The following is an 18995-nucleotide window of genomic DNA, read 5'->3' as shown; positions in this document are numbered from 1 at the left end:
TTTCAGTCCCGCAAGGAATACTCAAGAGAAAGAAGCGGGGCAAGGGGGCAGGGCGTGGGAAGTTTCTCCGAGATGAGTCGAACCTTAGTAGGACCCACGTGGGAGAGAAACCACACGAATGCTCGCTCTGTGGGAAAATCTTCCGTCGGCGTTCGGACCTCAACAGTCACCAGAGAACCCACACGGGGGAGAAGCCTTATCCGTGCGTGAACTGCGGGAAGCGCTTCAATCGGAGCACGAACCTAATCTCCCATCAGAGGATTCACACGGGGGAGAAGCCGTACAAGTGTGCGGACTGCGGGAAAAACTTTTGTCACAAGTCTGGGCTGATCAGGCACCGGAGGACCCACACGGGGGAGAAACCGTACACGTGTTCCGAGTGCGGGAAGAGCTTCAGCCAGAGGCAGCATCTTATCACGCACCAGAGGAACCACACGGGAGAGAAGCCGTTCACCTGCTCCGAGTGTGGGAAAAGCTTCAACCAGAGCCAACACCTGATCACTCACCAGAGGAACCACACGGGAGAGAAACCGTTCGAATGTCCGCAGTGTAGCAAGTCTTTTTGCGACAAGTCCACTCTGATTAGACATCAGAGGAGCCACCTCGGGAAGAAGCCCTTCAAATGTTCCAAGTGCGAAGAAAGTTTCTATCGGAGCAAACACCTCATCAGACATCAAAGGATTCACATCCAGCCGTCTGTCGTCTAATTTCATGGGTTCCCCCTACCCAAAATCATGTATATAAATAATACTTGTTGGGGGGCGGGGGGCTGACCTTGAATTATGATGAGAAGGGAAGGGTTGGGAGAATTTCTTCTGCTGTAACCAGAGTGCCTTGCTTGCCGCACAGTTGGGAGGAGGTGTGGGGGTCCTACAAGGCCGTTCCGTCACACCATGAAACACAGAGCCGGGTGTGGTGCTTACGGATGGGTGGTTTGCCATGACGTGAAACCGTGAGGAAGCCTCAAGCTGGGGTTCCTCCTTCTCTTGGTGCTGCAGTCTAATTAAAGACTTCCTCTTTCATGGAAGCTGTAAATCTGTCTTTTTGAACCTGTGGGCCTCTCTGGAATTCTGACACAGCGTGGTGGGGGCAACCATAAAATGGCTGCTGCCGGAGGCGGAGCCGGACACAAAATGGTTGCCGGAGGAGGTGGAGCCGACCACGAAATGTCAAAGAGGGAGGTCATGCATAACAGTAACTCTTCAGCATTTCAGGCAGAAACTCTGTCTAAAAGGACGCCTTTTTAAAATGAACGTATCGTCAGAGTTTATTTTCTTACACACACGCAGTTTAAGTTAAGTGCTGTGGGGGCAGCTGCCGCTGAAGCGAGTTTTTTTTAAATCTGCACAGACTATCAGATCTCCAGTGGCCAATCAGAAACCCCGCTGGGTAAACTCCCCACCTGGCCTCTCCCACATTCTTAAAAACATATGGGGGGTGCTAGGAAAAGTGTGTTGGGGACCCCCATGCCATAGTCTGTTATATCCAATGTTCCCTCTGAGCTGTGGAGTCTTGTGAGCAAAAAATCTACTCTGTGAGCTACCGGCATTCAAATTGTGAGCGAGCGAGTTGGCTGCTGCATTGAACTAGTTTGCTCTGGAGCCATCCTTCCTGAGCTAGGGCAAAAAATGTGTAAGCCGGAGGCTAAGAAACGGTGAGCTAGCTCACACTAACTCAGCTTAGAGGGAACACTGGTGATGTCCACCCAAACTATGGTTTTTCTGTCTTCCCTTCACACTAAGAATCCTTTTGAAGGGAAAAGAGGGAACCCTAGTCTGAGATTCGGAGCTGACAAGCCCTTCAGCAGATGATCGCAGCAAATGGGTGGCGGGGTCATGTGGCTAGGTGGCAGAACATCTGCTTGGCATGCAGGAGGTCGCAGGTTCAATCCCCGGCCTCTCCAACAAAAAAGCCCAGATAGCAGGTGGTGTATAAGAGGACCTGGAGAGCTGCTGCCAGTTGAGCAGACAAGACTGCCCTTGATAGACTGACGGTCTGATTCAGTAGAAGATGGTTTTTTTGGGGGGGGGGGAGTGGAGTGCATAAACCCAAGGATCTCCCTGTCTTGTTACCAATGTTCCCTCTAAGCCATGGAGTCTTGTGAGCAAAAGTTCTACTTTGCGAGCTACTGGCAATAAAGTTGTGAGCGAGTGATTTGACTACTGAATAAATTCGTTTGCTCTGGAGCCCCTCCTTCCTGAGCAAAGACAAAAGTCTCTGAGCTGGAGGCTAAAAGATTGTGAGCTAGCTCACACTAACTCAGCTTAGAGGGAACACTGCTTGTTACTGTACCATCAATCCCTGGCTTGTTATATGTCTGAAATGAATAGCATTATGTTTAAGAGTGGAGACTGTGGCTGAGTCTTGACCCTTGAGCATCTGCTTGGTGCTCAGGAGGTTCCCAGGTTCAATCCCCAACATCTCCAGGTGAAAGGGTGAGGTAAACCCAAGGGTCTGACTCAATAAAAGGCAGGCTCGTTTAGGGAGAGGGCCATGGCTTAGTGGCAGAGCATCTGCTTGGCACACAGAAGGTCCTAGATTTAGTCCCCAGCATCTACAGATAGCACGCGATGTGATAGACCCCTGCCACTCGGAAGAAGAAGAGTTGGATTTCTACCCCGCCCTTCACTCGGAGTCTCAGAATGGCTTACAATCTCCTTCCCTTCCTCTCCCCACAACAGACACCCTGTGAGGTAGGTGGGGCTGAGAGAGCTCTCTGACAGAAACTGCTCTTGAGAGAAGAGCTCTGACACCAGGGGTCGTTTTGTAGAAAAAAAGCTAGGGGAACTCATTAGCATAACTCATTAGCATATGCCACACCCCCTGCCATCACGGGAAGTGAGTCATAAGGCCACACCCACCACTCAGTTAGTCTTAGTCTTAAAGGTTAGTCTTAAAGGTGCTATTTGTTAGTCTTAAAGGTGCTATTTGAACTCTTGGACTATTTTGCAGCAACAGACTAACACAGCTACCTCGGGGAAGCTCCTGGATGGGGCTGGGAGTCCTTGCGGCAGGGGTAGGGAGAGGCGGGGAGGAAGCAACTTACCCTCCCTCTTTTCCTGCCTCCTCCTGGCTGAATGAGGGCCGGAAGCGGGGTGGCCGGAAGCAGGGGGCGGGGCTTCGTCGTGTGCCCCGCCCCCCGCACCTCACCCGGGGGAACGGCGATCCCCCCCGAATCGACCCCTGTCTGAGACGCTCTTGTGACTGACCCAAGGTCACCCAGCTGGCTACATGTGGAGGAGTAGATAATCAAACCCAGTTCTCCCGATTAGAGTTCACTGCTCTTAACCACTACACCAAACTGGCTCAGAGTAGATATGGCTGACTTTAGCAGCCCAAGGGTCTGACTCAGCAGACGACAGCTTTACTTGTTCATTGTTTGTATTCAGTGACACACGACCAATCGAGAATCTGAAGAAATGAGCAGTGACTCACGAAAGCTCCTCCCCTGCCACAAATTTTGTTACTCTTTAAGGTGCTACTGGACTCTGGCTCTTTTTCTACCCAATCCAGAGTTTGCTTGCTCTGTATTCACCGCCTTTAATTATGAGGAAAAGAAGAAGAGATTGGATTTATACCCCACCCTTCACTCAGAGTCTCAGCGCGGCTTACAGTCTCCTTCCCTTTCTCTCCTCAAAATAGACACCCTGTGAGGTAAGTGGGGCTGAGAGCTCTTTCTAGAACTGTCCTTGAGAGAACAGCTCTGACAGAACTATGGCTTGCCCAAGGTCATCCAGCAGCTGCAAGTGGAGGAGTGGGGACTCAAACATGGTTCTCCCAGATTAGAGTCCGCACACTTAACCACTGCACCAAAATGCTCACCTCGTCTCAATTCTGCATTTCTAAGTGTGATAAATGTTCACAGGGATGACTTTGTCCACGGTCTATTTAGTTTGTTTGTTGCCCAGTTTGTTGATTTAATTGGATGAGCTATAATTAAATTTGCATTTAAAAATGGGTTTGAAGGGGACTGATGCTTAAACACTAGTTGCCGCAGGCACTGATTTTAGAAGAGGTATTCCTTGCAGCCCAAGAGAGACTCTCGGGAATGCCTCTTCTGATATGAAACCGCCCGCTCATTGTTTTGGTAAGTACTAGTTTTGGGGTTTTTTTAAGTCTCCTCCCCAGTTAGTTGGGGGTACTGTTCTGATCAATCACAAGTGTTTAAGTGATCTGACCAGCTGATTGAATATTGCATTCCTCCTGTAGGGAAAAGGAATTGTATAGGAGGGGCCGTGGCTCAGCGGCAGAGCATCTGCTTGGCATGCAGAAGGACCACTCAGTTCAGTCCACGGCATCTCCAGTTTAACAGCATGATGTAGACCAAGGGTCTAATTTGGTAAAAGGCAGGTGGCTCAAGTGGTTAATTGGTTAAGACGCTGAACTGCAGGCTGTGGAAGGTCGGTAGTTCAGCAGTTCACATGACGGAGTGAGCTCCCGTCTCTAGTTCCAGCTCCTCCCAACCTAGCTGTTAGAAGGGAAGAAATTGCAAGTAAATAAATAGATACCACTTCGGTGGGAAGGTGACAGCGTTCTGTGCGCCTTGGTGTTTAGTCACATGACGACGGAAACGTCTTCGGACAGCGCTGGCTCTTCGGCTCTGAAACGGAGATGAGCACCGGAACCCTAGAGTCGGATTCGACTGGCTTTTGAGCAAGGGAACCTTTACCTTTTTTAGGTTCATTTAGGGAGGCCATGGCTTAGTGTCAGAGCATCTGCTTGGCATGCAGAAAATCCCAGGTTCAATCCGCGGCATCTGCAGTTGAAAAGCACAAGGTGGTAGGGGATGTGAAAGACCTTGGAGAACTGCTGCCAGTCAGAGTCGGCCATACTGACCTCAATGGAGATCTGATTTGGTAGAAGGCTGCCTTATATGTTGAACAAGACTTTCTCATCTCTCCCCCCCCCCCCAACCTGAAATGCTACTCCTAGTTGACAGGGGAGCCAAAAGAAGGGAGGGGACGGAGCTGGATGCTCCAAAGGGAAGGCCTGCCCTGGTGGGGGGGGGGGGAGTGGGAAGAAGATAAGAGATTGGATTTATACCCCGCCCTTCACTACCCAAAGGAGTCTCAGAGCAGCTTACAAACTCCTTTCCCTTCCCCTCCCCACAACAGACACCCTGTGAGGTAGGTGGGGGCTGAGAGAGCTCCGAGAGAACTCCCCTTTCAAGGACAGCTCTTGTCAGAACGTTGGCTTGCCCAAGGTCATCCAGCAGCTGTGAGTGGAGGAGTGGGGAATCAAACCTGGTTCTCCCAGATTAGAGTCCGCACACTTAACCACTACACCAAACTGGCTGCAGCCACTGGGCATTATCTCCCCTGCCTTGGAGCCTTTGATTTAATTAGCTGGTGGGGGTCCCCAGGCCCTCTCCCCAAAAAATCCCCAGCTACGGGGCTGCATATTTTCCCCCCTTCGCCACCACCAAAGCCCTTTCAGCTCACCAGATTCCCACCCCCGCCTCTCATAGCAGAAGCCCGGAAGGTTCAGAGGTCTGGCCCTCTGCAGCCCCCATCATGTGCCTCTCTAGGACTGGGGTGCTCTCTCACTCTCTAGCCCTTGGAGACAGGGCTTATCATGGGGGGTTAGAAAAGGTGGAGGTCCTCATATATAAAGTTGCACTGATTCCTGCCAATTCCCCCCCCCCTCAGGAATTGGGAGTCCTCCCCCCAAAATAAACATGCTGGTGCCCTACACTCTTGAATCATCCCACAAAATCCCCCAAACAATCCCTGCTTAGAGAGTCATCAAATGGTAAAGGTTCCCTTGCTCGAAAGCCAGTCGAGTCCGACTCTAGGGTTGTGGTGCTCATCTCAGTTTCAAAGCCGAAGAGCCAGCGCTGTCCAAAGACGTTTCCATGGTCATGTGGCCGGCATGACTAAACTCCAAGGCGCACGGAACGCTGTTACTTTCCCACCAAAGTGGTCCCTATTTATCTACTTGCAATTTCTTGCTTTCGAACTGCTAGGTTGGCAGGAGCTGGAACTAGAGACGAGAGCTCACTCCGTCATGCGGCACATTCGGGTCTTGAACTACTGACCTTCCACAGCCTGCAGTTCAGCGTCTTAACCACTTGAGCCACCACATCAAATGTTACCTACCGTCAAATGCATTATGAATAGCCCTCTGCAAAGGGTCAGGCTACATTGCACCCACAAAGAGAGGGGAAGAAAAACGAAACCAACCGAGCACAAAACCTCCAAAGGAAGTTTAGAAAACTAGTTAAGGGCCGAAAGTTAAAAAGATCAATAGGTATAGACAAAAGTACCCGTGTTCATTTCAAAAACATATAAAAACCTTGCAGGGGCCCAAGTAAAGCCTCATGAAATGTTCAAAGTGACAAATGTACACAAAAAGAAAAAGATATGACCTGATTTCGGCTCATCCACACTGGCCCTGATCAGGCAATTTTCCTTGTACTTTTCAGACCTATACAGGAAAGTACATATTGGTACTGTACTATCTCCAATATATGCAATTGCTTCTGACACAAGGCCAGATACATTGTTGCACCCACAAATTTTGTGTGTGTGTAATTCAATTCCAGATTGGAATGTTCAATTTTTGGACCTTTATCAATTGTTCGCTGCCCTACAAGTGTAACAGGGACTTTCTTGCATGTTCTGTACTCTTTGACCTCTGAAGAAGGCTCTTGTGAGCAGAAATGCATCAGGTCCATACATGTATTGTTCTTGCATCTACTTCCAGAAACCAGAACATGTCCAATACAAGCCAGGCACTGTAGATGTGGAAAGTGTTCAATATGTCCTCAAGGGTGGGAAACTAGATGCATAGACTTTCCTGAGGTTAATTTGCAAAGTGTCAACCAGCCAATGGGGAAAGCCCCACCCCTGAAGTGTCCCGGCATGCCCAACATGATGACCAGGGCTATTTTTGGGCAGGAACGCACAGGAACGGAGTTCCGCCTGGCTTCATAGTAGGCCACGCCCACTACAGCCAAAACCTCTGCATGTGCGTGGCTACAGAGGGAAGGCCTGGAGAGCGGGGAAAAAACCCCGGCGATTCCAAGGCAGGTGAGTCAGGGGGGCCCTGGAAGGATTGGGGAGGCATTTAAATGCCTCCCCGTGTCTTCTCCGACCTGCTTAAACTGCCTTCCCTTCCCTTCAAGGGGGCGCGGGGCGCCCAGGCAAGCCAAGGGAAGGCATGGGGTGTGGCCTAATATGCTAATGAGCCATAGTGCCAGTGTGTGGTCTAATATGCTAATGAGTTTCTGCTGTTGGGTGTGGCCTATTATGCTAATGAGTTCCAGCTGGGTTTTTTCTACAAAAAAAGCCCTGATGACATTACCCAGAGGTGATGTCATCGCACCACGCATGTTGTGCAGGGGGTGCTCTAGCATTATGGTAAAATTCTATGGTGACCATAGAGTTTTTATCCAAATACTAGAGTGTCCCCCCAAACGATGTGCCCAGTGCAATGACATCACTTCCAGGTGACATCATCACACCGGGCACGCTGGGATTCTTCAGGGGCAGGGCTTCCCCCGCTGGTCAGTGGCAGATTGCGGCCCCCGAAACTAAGCAAACCCCCACCCCCATTGGGGGGTTGGCAGCCCTACCTTCCCCTGATGTTGCTTCCTGGCTCTGGGATTCAGAGGCTTAGTACCTCTGAATGTAGAGGTTCCCCTCAGCCACCCTAGCTAATAGCCACGGATGAACTCCTCCTCCGGAAATCTAACTCCCTTTTCATGCTGTTTATTCCTGTGGTTGTCACTACATCCTCTGGCAGCAAATTCTACATTTTCATCACTCTCTGTGTAAAGTAGTGTTTCCTTTTGTCCATCCTGAACCAACAGCCCATCAGTTTCATTGGATTCCCTCAAGTCCTAGTCTTTTGGAAGGTGAAAAAATAACAGCCCCCTCCCCGGGTCCCTATTTTCCACGCACCAGAAGACTCCCGGTGCAACCCAATGGAAAGGCTTAGCCTCTCTGCCCTGTTGTTGGCTGTCCAGAGGACCCAGTTGGCCACTGTGTGAGACAGGATGCTGGACTAGATGGACCACTGGTCTGATCCAGCAGGGCTCTTCTTTTGTTCTTACGAAGGCCTCGGCCTCTATGCCCTGCTGTTGGCCCTCCAGAGGAACTGGTTGGCCACTGTGTGAGACAGGAGGCTGGACTAGATGGACCACTGGTCTGATCCTGCAGGGCTCTTCTTATGTTCTTCAAGGGGATGGTACTTATTTTTGGCAACCCCAGCCAGGGTCTTTTTTTACACAAGGTGTTTGATGCAGCTTGGTCTAAAAAGGGAGACGGGACGGGACTGCCAAACCGTCTGTAGGGAAGAAGAAATGCAGTTAATAAGCAGAGCTGCATCCTAAACCTTGTTCAGAAAAGCCCTCGGCCAATCACCCTACCCCTTTGTGCATATTTAGAGATGGGGGTAGTGGGAATTGCTGTCAAGTCGCAGCGGATCTATGATGACCACATAGGTACCTGGCAAGTGTTTCTAGAAAGTGACCCCAAAGTGGCAATCACAGATTTTTCAAGGCAAGGAACAAACAGGGGCCGTTTGCCATGGCCTACCTCTTGTGTAGCAACCCAGGACTTCCTTGGAGGTCTCCCATCCAAGTACTAACCAGGGCTGACCCTGCTTAGCTTCTGTGATCCGACGAGATTGGGATAGCCTGGGCCACCCGGGTGAGGGGCTGAAGAAACTGAGATGACCAAAATATATCTTGGTTGCTCCCTCCTCCAAAGGGAAATGTGAAGCACAATCTGAGGGAAAGTTACGTCTTTCTAAGACCATTGAGATTTGTGAGCTTAGAACAGAAGAGAAGCCATGTTGGATCAAGCCAATAGCTCGTCCCATCCAAGAAGAAGAAGAAGAAGAGATTGGATTTATACCCCGCCCTTCACTTGGAGTCTCAGAGAGGCTTACAAACTCCTTTCCCTTCCCCTCCCCACAATAGACACCCTGTGAGGTGGGTGGGGCTGAGAGAACTCTTGACAGAAACTGCTCTTTTTCAAGGACAGCTGTGCCAGAGCTTGTGACTGACCCAAGGTCACATCAGCAGGTGCAAGTGGAGGAGTGGGGAATCAAACCTGGTTCTTCCAGATTAGAGTCCAACACTGTGTCATACAGTGGCCAAAACCCAGGGGCCATCAGGAGGTCCCTAGCAGGGCTAGAACTTCAGAAGTCCTCCCACTGTTGCCCCCCCCCAAGCACCAAGAGTACAGAGCATCACTGCCCCCAGACAGAGTGTTCCATCTATACTTTGTGGCTTATAGCCACTCATGGACCTCAGTTCCAGATGTTTATCCAATCCCCTTTTGAAGCTATGTTTGTAGCCGTCGCTTCCTGTGGCAGTGAATTCCGCATCTTAATGAGGATTGAGATGGATCTGTTCTAAGCCTACTGCTCATTAATTTCATAGAGTGCCCACAAGTTCTCATACTGTGAGAAAGGGAGTGTATTAGCTCTGCTTGGAACGGTACTGTAAATCTTAAAACTCATGGCTCTGGGGAAGTCCCTACTGCTCGCTGAAGTGAGGGTCAGGCATTTGGCATTTTATTTTGTGTTTTATTATCAAACAGCTTCAAATTCAGAGCACAAAAATTTGCACGAGAGGGAGACCCATTCTGTTTCCATGTTTCAGAAAGGAAATTTTCTTCGCACTTACAGCATCTCTTGGCTTCCACCATTGTACATGGAGATTTGATAACAACCACAGATGTGTTATGCTACAACACATATTAAGCATCCAACCATTACCAAATACAAGCAGGGAATGCCGTTCTGCATGGCATAAGAACTCTACTGCTGGGTCAGACAGAGGTCCAGCTCTGGAGTTCTAACTGCAACCAGTGAGATACTTAGAATCAGAGTTGGAAGGGATCTCCAGGATTATCTAGTCCAACCTCCTACACAATGCAGGAGTTTCACAAATATGTCCCCCTCACACACACCCAGTCACCATTGCTCCATGCCCAGAAGATGGCCAAAAACCCCAGCCCACCTCCAGGGTCTCCAGCCAAACTGGCTTGGAGAAAAATTGCTTCCTGACTCCAAAGTGGCGATCAGCATTTCCCTGAGCATGTAAGAAAGGGCCACAAGAACTAAGGACTGATGCAACCTTTCCTGTCCTCCCTTCTCGTGATCTGCCTACGTTCAAAGAATCAGCATTGCTGTCAGATGGCCATCTAGCCTTTGTTTAAAAAAAAAACCCAAGGAGAGCCCACCACCTCCCGAGAGTTCAAAGGATTTCTCTGATGCTGTTGAAGATGGCCACTCCTACCGAATTTTTCCCCACACTCTGAGCATTCAAAAGGTTTCTCCCCTGTGTGGGTTCTTTGGTGCTGCATGAAGCTTCTCTGACATCTTGTAAGACGTTGGGCCCAAGTGACTCTCATTCATTTGCTTAATTTTTTCATGCATTCTTGAGCATGAAAATAATTATTTGACACACTCTTGAGTATTTGTACAGGCTTTCTTCCACTTGCTTTTAATGTCACTCATTATGGGTTTGCTTGGTCAGCCAAGCTCCAGACAGAATACACATGCTTTTCTGTGGGTATGACTCTATTGTTGTGAAGCAAAACTTGCACTCCATTTCAAGTTCTTACCACATTCTGAGCATATGAAGGAATCACAGAATTTTTTCTTTCAGAGTGTTTTTTTAAATGTAAGTGAAGGATTGATCTGTCACAAAAGCTCCCACTGCAACGGACTTGTTCATCCTGTTGTACACTACGACTCTTTTGATGCTGTAGACCAGATGTTCCCAACACAGTGCACATTCCTGGTGCTCGGCAAGCATTTCTAGAAAGTGGGCAAAGCCAAATGGGACTTTTGCCCAGCAAGACTCCTGAGTGGCCCTTGGAGATTTGATTTGCTGTGCAGATTTCTAAAACGCTGCTTTGGCAGCAGCTGCCTCCACCGTCCAACAATCTTCACTGTGTCGCTGAAGGTTAAGCCACAGCAATCATTTTGGGGCCTCCTCTGCTTCCTGTGGCAGCCATTTTGTAGCAGCCCACCATATTGAATCACACTTCCAAAGATGCCCATAGGCTCAAAAAGGTCAGAGACCTCCACTCTAAGCACGTAGGCCTTGATTCCTCTGGGGGCTCTCGGGTGCTTTTTTTGGGGGGGGTATTTTTGTGTGTGTGTGCGCGCTTGGAAGTCATGGTTGACTTCTGGTGACCCCTAGTGGGGCTTGGATGTTTCAGAGAGGGGGCTCAGTATTGCCTGCCTCTGCATCCCGGCCCTAGTATTCCCTGGAGGTCTCCCAAGTACTTGCCAGGGTCGGACCTCCTTAGCTTCCGAGATCTGATGAGATCGGGCTTGCCTGGGCTATCCAGGTCAGGGCCTCAGTTGCTTTTTGAAGGACTGAGTCATCGCAAAAGCTCATGCCATACTCAGACCAACTATATTGTCTCTCCGTTGTGTGGGTTCTTTGATGGGAAGCGAAGCTCGAATGCCACCTATAGCACTTTCCACACTCCAGACATTTATAAGGTTTCTTGCCTGTGTGACCTCTGTGGTGCAAAGTAAGGTCTGTGTTCTTCCGGAAGCTCCTTCCGCGCTCTTGGCATTTATTTGATTTCTCCCCAGTGTGGATTCTTTGGTGGGCATTAAGGTACGTATTCCGACTAAAGCTCTTTCCACACTCCAAGCATTTATATGGTTTTTCTCCTGTGTGGATTCTTTGGTGCCTGAGGAGGTCTGCACTCTGACTGAAGCTCTTCCCACATTCCACGCATTCATATGGTTTCTCCCCTGTGTGGATTCTCTGATGTACCACAAGGCTGTACTTCAAAGTGAACCTCTTCCCACAGTCCAGGCATTTAAATGGCTTCTCCCCTGTATGGATCTTACAGTGAGTCTTAAGGTTAGACTTAGAACTGAAGCTTTTCCCACATTCGTGACACGTGTTCTTTCCTTTGTCTCGTCTTTCATGCATGGGGATTTCACGACAGTCGTCGCTTCGAGCGGCCAAGGATTCATTCCCCTTCTCCTGCTTCTCCTCTGTTTTTCTTCCCTGCTCTCCTCCATCTGTGTATCTGCCTCTTTCCGGAGTCACAACAATGTGCTCTCCCTTGGTGTCCCTCCCACCACCTGCCGGGAAAAAAAAGAGAGAGAAACTGTTAAAAAGGCCTGAAGCAAAACTGGAACCTCAAACGAGGAAAGAAACCCAGTCACATAGCCTTCTAAATGGCAGGACAGAAGAGACTAACAATTCTTTGTATTTATTTTATTTTAATTCATTTATGCCCCAAGTTTTTTTCCCTGATGGGGACTCAGAAGTGGCTAACAAAGTTCTCCCCTGCTCCATTTTATCCTCACAAAACCCTGTCAGGTAGGTGTGGCTGAGAGTGTGAGAGAAACGGCCAGAGATACTAGCCCAAGGTTACCCAGGGAGCTCCTGGGGCAGAGTGAAGATTCAAACCACAAAAGAAGAAGAAGAAGGGGGAGGACGGGGGGGGGGAGATTGGATTTATACCCCGCCCTTCACTCGGAGTCTCAGAGCGGCTTACAAACTCCTTTCCCTCCCCCTCCCCACAACAGTCACCCTGTGAGGTAGGTGGGGCTGAGAGAGCTCTTTCCAGAACTGTCCTTGAGAGAACAGCCCTGACAGAACTATGGCTTGCCCAAGGTCATCCAGCAGCTGCAAGTGGAGGAGTGGGGAATCTAACCCTGTTCTCCCAGATTAGAGTCCGCGCACTTAACCACTACAGCAAACCCATGCTGGGTTGTCTGTAGGAAAGGGGTAAAGGTAAAGGTTCCCTTGCTCGAAAGCCAGTCGAGTCCGACTCTAGGGTTGCGGTGCTCATCTCCGCTTCAAAGCCGAAGAGCCAGCGCTGTCCAAAGACGATTCCGTGGTCATGTGGCCAGCATGACTAAACACCAAGGCGCACGGAACGCTATTCCCTTTCCACCGAAGTGGTACCTATTTATCTACTTGCAATTTCTCGCTTTCGAACTGCTAGGTTGGCAGGAGCTGGAACTAGAGAAAACTAGGGAAAGGGGAGAACAGCATAAATAGAGCAGGATATAAGTAGGATAAATGGGAACATAAAGCAGTGTGGGGTGGCTCAGTGGCAGAGCATCTACGTTGCCTACAGAAGGTCCCAAATTGGGACTGGTCTCCCCACGTAAAGAACCCTGCTAAGAAAGCTTGGCCGTACTCTGCATGAGTCCCTGATGAGCCATTGCCAGTCACGGCAGAGCTGGATGGGCTCGGAGCAACTTGGATTGCTGAGCCCAGTAGATTTTGAATTCCTGTCCTGGTCCAGCTAGCAAAAGCACTTGAACAGGGTAGGTAGGGAGAAGGCAAAGGGATCTGCGTAGTTGAGGGCAGTTTCCACAAATGCTGAAAAACCAAATCTGTGAAATGGTTCCCCAAAGGTCAAAAACAAAGGGCAAAAGAAGAAGATATGGGTGCTGATAATCAGAAAAACAGCACACAAAGACTGGAGAGTAGCAAATGCGACCCTCATTTTTTAAAAAGGGGTCTAACGTCTGTTCCAGGCAAGTTAGTAGAAACGGTAACCAAAGAATTATTAGGCACACAAAGGAACAAAGCCTGCTGGGGGGAAAGCAGCATGGCTTCTGCAAAGGGAAGTCCTGCCTCACCAACCTTTTGCTCTGAAAAAGTGAAAAAGCATGTAGACAATGACCCGGTAGACATCATCTACTTGGACTTTCAACAGGCTTTTGACAAGGTACCTCTCCAAAGACTCCTGAATAAACTTAGCAGTCATGGGATAAGAGGATGGATTCTCTTATGGATTAAAAATTGGTTAAATGACAGGAAGCAAAAAGCAGGAATAAACGGACAGTTCTCACAATGGAGGGAGGTAATCAGTGGGGTCTCACATGGATCAGTATTAGGACTCATGCGATTTCATGTCTTCATAAAGAGACCGGGAAGTGTCGGTGAGTGGTGCAGTGGCCAAGTTTGCCGATGACACAAAATTATTCAGGGTGCCGAAAACCAAGGCTTTCTTGTGATAGTTGCAAGAAATTGTGAGGGGGTGACAATGCAGCGGATGAAGTTTAATGGTGGTAAGTGTGAGGTGATGCACAGCGGAACGAAAAATCCCCAGCTTCAGTTATAGTCTAATGGGGTCTGAACTTGTTGAGACTGAGGGGGAAATCTCTTGAGGTGTAGTGGATAGCTCAATTGATAGTGTCAACCACCAGGTGCTGCAGCAATAAAAAGGCAAAGGCTACGGTCACACAGAGCAGTAGCCACTCTACAGAGACGGAAGATAGGCGGATTTTCCGGGCGCAATCACACCGCAACATCTGGGAAGCGTAGAGCTCCCGTGGCGAACCCGAGGCTTCCCGCCGAAGATGCGGAGTTAAAAAGTAGTACCTCCAAGGTACTAGTTTCCGGAAACCGCGGGGCAAGGGCGGGCGTCTGATCGCGTTTCCGGTGGTGGCATCCAGCGCCCGCCCACGTCCCTTCGCAAACAGGGTTTTCCTCCCCAAGTCTCCACAAGATGCGCACAAGCACCCAATGGTGCATGCGCACAAAGAGGAAAGCGAAAGTGCCGTTTCGGCGTAAAAAAATAATAAATGACTCCGTTTTTCACGGCAGCGGTGCCTAGCCATTGCTCATGTGATCGTGCCGTGCCGCTTCTTTGCCGTGCTGCAGGATTGTCGTGTGATCGCCACCCTCGTTTACCCGCCGGCACTGAGGGAAGGACCCGTGGTGTGCCGCCGGCGCGTCGGATCGCGTAATTGCGGATCAAACTGCGCCGGGGCAATTAGCCACGCCCCCCTGCGATATCCGGCCCGTGTGGCCGGGGCCAAACTCTATGTTAGGGAGTATTAGGAAAGGGATTGAAAATAAAATGGCCGATATTATAATGCCCCTGTAGAGATCCTCATTTGGAATGTGCACAGTTCAGGTCACTGTACCTTAAAAAGGGCTTTGCAGAGCTGGAAAAGGTACAGAGGAGGGTTGGAGCACCTCCCCTAGGAGGAAGCGCTGACGAAGAGTCCGGGACTTTTTAGTTTAGAAAAGAGAGGACGGACGTGGGACGTGACAGACTTTTATAAAATTACGCACGGGGTGGAGAGAGCTGACAAAGAGAACTTTTCTCCCTCTTCCCAAAGAATAGAACTTGAGGGCGTCCAATGAAGGTGACGGACAGGGGAGGGCGGGATATAAATCCAATAAAAATAAATAAATAAATAAATAAATTCAGGATGGGGGGGAAAGGAAACACTTCTTTACACAGACAGGCCTTAAAATGCAGGATGAGACAGATTCACGGAGGGCAGGTCTATCAGTGGCTCCTAGCCATGGTGACTGAGGGGAACCTCCACATTCAGAGGCACTAAGCCTCTGAATCCCAGAGCCAGGAGGCAACATCTGGGGGAGGCCTCAGCCTCTATGCCCTGTTGTTGACCATTTGGAGGAACTAGTTGACCACTGTGTGAGACAGGATACCGGACTGGATGGACTTTTGGACAGATCAAGCAGGGCTCTTCTCGTGTTCCTATGTTATGTTCTTCTGAACATGCCTTTACCTGAGTTAGATCCTTAGCCAAATCATCCTTTCAACTGAATCTTTGAACTTCTGCAAGCCAGACAGATGCTCTGCCACTGACTCAAAAGCCAAAATTTCAGCCTCCTGCATCTATCATAAAGGGAGCCTTACCCAGAAAGGCCACATTCCCACAGTTCTCCAGCATGACTTCGATGTACAAGGCTCTTTGGTCCGGATTCAGCAGGCTCCACTCCTCCTCGGTGAAATACACATGCACCTCCTTGAAGGTCACTGGACTCTGAAAGAAAAAGAAAACATTTCTTCCTCTTATATTATACCATAGTTTTTCACTGTGAGAGGATGTAGTAATGGCCACAGGAATAAACAATTTTAAAAGTGGATCATAGATACATGGAGGAGAAGTCTATCAATGGCTACTAGACATGGTCTGGCAGGGCTCTTCTTATGTTCTCATGAAGGCCTTGGCCTCTCTGACCTGTTGTTGGTCCTCCAGAGGAACGGGTTGGCCACTGTGTGAGACAGGCTGCTGGACTCGATGGACTATTGGTCTGATCCAGCAGGGCTCTTCTTATGTTCTTATGAAGGCCTCGGCCTCTATGCCCTGTTGTTGGCCATCCAGAGGAACTGGTTGGCCACTGTGTGAGACAGGATGCTGGACTAGATGGACTATTGGTCTGATCCAGCAGGGCTCTTCTTATGTTCTTATGAAGGCCTCGGCCTCTATGCCCTGTTGTTGGCCATCCAGAGGAACTGACTGGCCACTGTGTGAGACAGGCTGCTGGACTCGATGGACCACTGGTCTGATCCAGCAGGGCTCTTCTTATGTTCTTATGAAGGCCTCGGCCTCTATGCCCTGTTGTTGGCCATCCAGAGGAACTGGTTGGTCACTGTGTGAGACAGGATGCTGGACTAGATGGACTATTGGTCTGGTCCAGCAGGGCTCTTTTGTTCTCCTATTTAGCCAAATTCAAAATGTGGGTTGATGACACAGTTATCCAGAAGGGTTCAAACTTTTTTTTTTTTACACAGCTTCCCTAGTGGGCAGAGGCAAAAGAAGAAGGATGGCTTCAGGCCCTGGGAATGACAGCAGATTCCCACACCCATGAACCAGCTCACTGGTCCCTCAAGGTCAGTATTGTGTCTACTCGGACCAGCATCATCCATCCAGGGTCTCTGGTTGTGGTCCTTTGCATCCCCTTCTGGCCTGGTCCTCTGAACGGGAGATGCCAGGGACTGAACCTGGGACCTCAGGCAGAGGCCCTACCACTGAGCCACGGCCCCTCCCCAGCCAAACCGGGCCTGCCTCCACCGTGACTCTTCACTGACCTGCTCCACCTTCACAGAAACTGTTCCCACTCCATTATGAAGAGAAGACGACGAAGCAAATGCTGCTGGTGTCCTTCTGTCGCCTGCAAAGGTTACAAAAGTGGCGGAAAGCACCGTTACCCTTTGCACACATTTTTCTACTCTCACAAATATTTTGAATTGCAGTTCCTCGTGGGGAAAACAAAAAAGCACTCTGTCTCCCCGCATTGCGTCTTGGGGCACAATGCAACATGCTGTTTGGGACAGATGGCTTACAGGCAGTGTTCCCTCTAAGCTGAGTTAGTGTGAGCTAGCTCACAGTTTTTTAGCCTCCGGCTCACACATTTTTGTCTTAAGCTCAGGAAGGGATGGCTCCAGAGCAGACTAATTTATGCAGCAGCCAAATCACTCGCTCACAGCCTTAAAGCCAGTAGCTCACAAAGTGGAATTTTTGCTCACAAGACTCCACAGCTTAGAGGGAACATTGCTTACAGGTCAAAAAGAAAAACTGTTTTTAAACATGACGGAGGATAGAGACTGATGTCTTCTTTGCATGGATTGAGGAGAATGTTTTTTAATATTATGCAGGGCTATTTTTGGGCAGGAACGCACAGGAACAGAGTTCCGCAGGCTCCCGAGTTGGCCACGCCCAGCAGGAACTTATTAGCATAATAAGCCACACCCAACAGCTACATAAGGGGTATGTGGCCTAACATGCAAAGGAGTTCCTGCTACACAAAAAGGCCCTGGGTTTTGACAACAAACAAGGTAAACAGAATAACAAGCAAAAGGTGGGTGTGGCTGGATGACCACACTTCTAGTAACATGGGGCTGTGGCCTAACAGGCTAATGAGCTGTGCTGTCAGGGGTGTGGCCTAACATGCTAATACGTTTCTGCTGTTGGGGGTGGCCTGTTATGCTAATGAGTCCCTGCTGGGCTTTTTCTACCAAAAGAGCCCTGATATTATGTATTACAGTATTTACCAAAATGTAAGAGTAATCCCCCCTAGTATGTTGTCAAACAAAGGGGGGGGATCTTACATTGGTATGGTTACCAATCTCCAGATGCGGCCTGGAGATCTCCCAGAATTACAGTTGATCTCCAGAGATCAGTTCCCCTGGAGAAAATGGCTGCTTTGGACGGTGGACTCTACAGCATTGTACCCCAATGAGGTCCCCTCCTTCCCCAACCCCCCCTCCAGGCTCCACCCCCCGCCCCCCAAATCTCCAGGTATTCCCCAACCTTGAGCTGGCAACCAAATGTACCATTGGCATAGAAGACACAATTCTCTCCAATAATTTTTGTGTGTGTGTGTGTATGTAACATTTTTAAGAGGCATTCAGGCGGGTAGCCATGTTGGTCTTAAGCAACAGAACAAAGTTTGAGTCCAGGGGCACCTTTAAGACCAACAAAGTTTAATTCTGAGTAGTGTTGTGCACGCACACGAAAGCTTATACCCAGAACTTGTCGGTCTTAAAGGTGCCACTGGACTCAAAATGTGTTCTATTTTTTTTTTTTTAAAGAAGGTTATCTTACGTTCAGGGTCATCCTCCTTGACAGTAAATGTCGGCACTTTCACACACACACTAAATAACGCACTTTCAATCCACTTTCTATGCATCTCGCAAACAGTCGCTGAACTGGATTGGAACCGCATTATTTAGCATGCGTGAAAGTGCTCCGGTGACTTCATTCACAGCCAGCCTTTCCCACGGAGACTCAAGGCAGATCGCAAAATAAGAAAAGTGTTAAGGCCTCCAATAACAATTCAGTAAGATCAGAATTACAGAACCGGAGAAACAATGCAAATGAAAACCAGCCTAAGAAGTGACATGCCATAATGAAGAAAGGGGGTTACAAAGGCTGAGAAAAGAGCAGTAAAAATAGAGGTGATAAGTACAAAAAAACAGTGCAATAGACTACTGTACTATCCCTTACAGAATAGATTTCCTACGCAGTTCCATTATATTACCGTTCAACTCTCTTTTGGAGAGCCAGTTTGGTGTAGTGGTTAAGTGTGTGGACTCATCTGGAAGAACCGGGTTTGATTCCCCACTCCTCCACTTGCACCTGCGGATGTGACCTGGGGTCAGTCACAAGCTCTGGCACAGCTGTCCTTGAAAAAGAGCAGTTTGTGTCAGAGTTCTCTCAGCCCCACCCACCTCACAGAGTGTCTGTTGTGGGGAGGGGAAGGGAAAGGAGTTTGTAAG

The 18995-nt window shown here is 49.2% G+C and overlaps 1 protein-coding gene and 1 pseudogene across 1 annotated transcript in view; one reads left to right on the top strand and one right to left on the bottom strand.

Moving 5' to 3' along the window:
- Positions 1–18995, top strand: part of LOC107118617 — a 127426-nt pseudogene that overhangs the window by 28224 nt on the left and 80207 nt on the right.
- The window catches only part of LOC107118614, a 76360-nt gene continuing 62107 nt past the window's right edge, over positions 4743–18995 (bottom strand). The window contains exons 12-13 of the mRNA XM_015420982.1: positions 11299–11901; positions 4743–4756 (exon numbers count right to left, since the gene is read on the bottom strand). Coding sequence (XP_015276468.1) covers positions 4743–4756; positions 11299–11901 — 617 coding nt within the window. The remainder of the gene's footprint in view (positions 4757–11298; positions 11902–18995) is intronic.

This window comes from Gekko japonicus, unplaced genomic scaffold (assembly GCF_001447785.1).
Source record: "Gekko japonicus isolate JY-2015 unplaced genomic scaffold, Gekko_japonicus_V1.1 scaffold3364, whole genome shotgun sequence".
In the NCBI taxonomy this organism is placed as follows: domain Eukaryota; kingdom Metazoa; phylum Chordata; class Lepidosauria; order Squamata; family Gekkonidae; genus Gekko; species Gekko japonicus.
The sequence above is the reverse complement of the archived record's forward strand: the minus strand, read 5'-3'. Positions and strand labels throughout refer to the sequence as shown.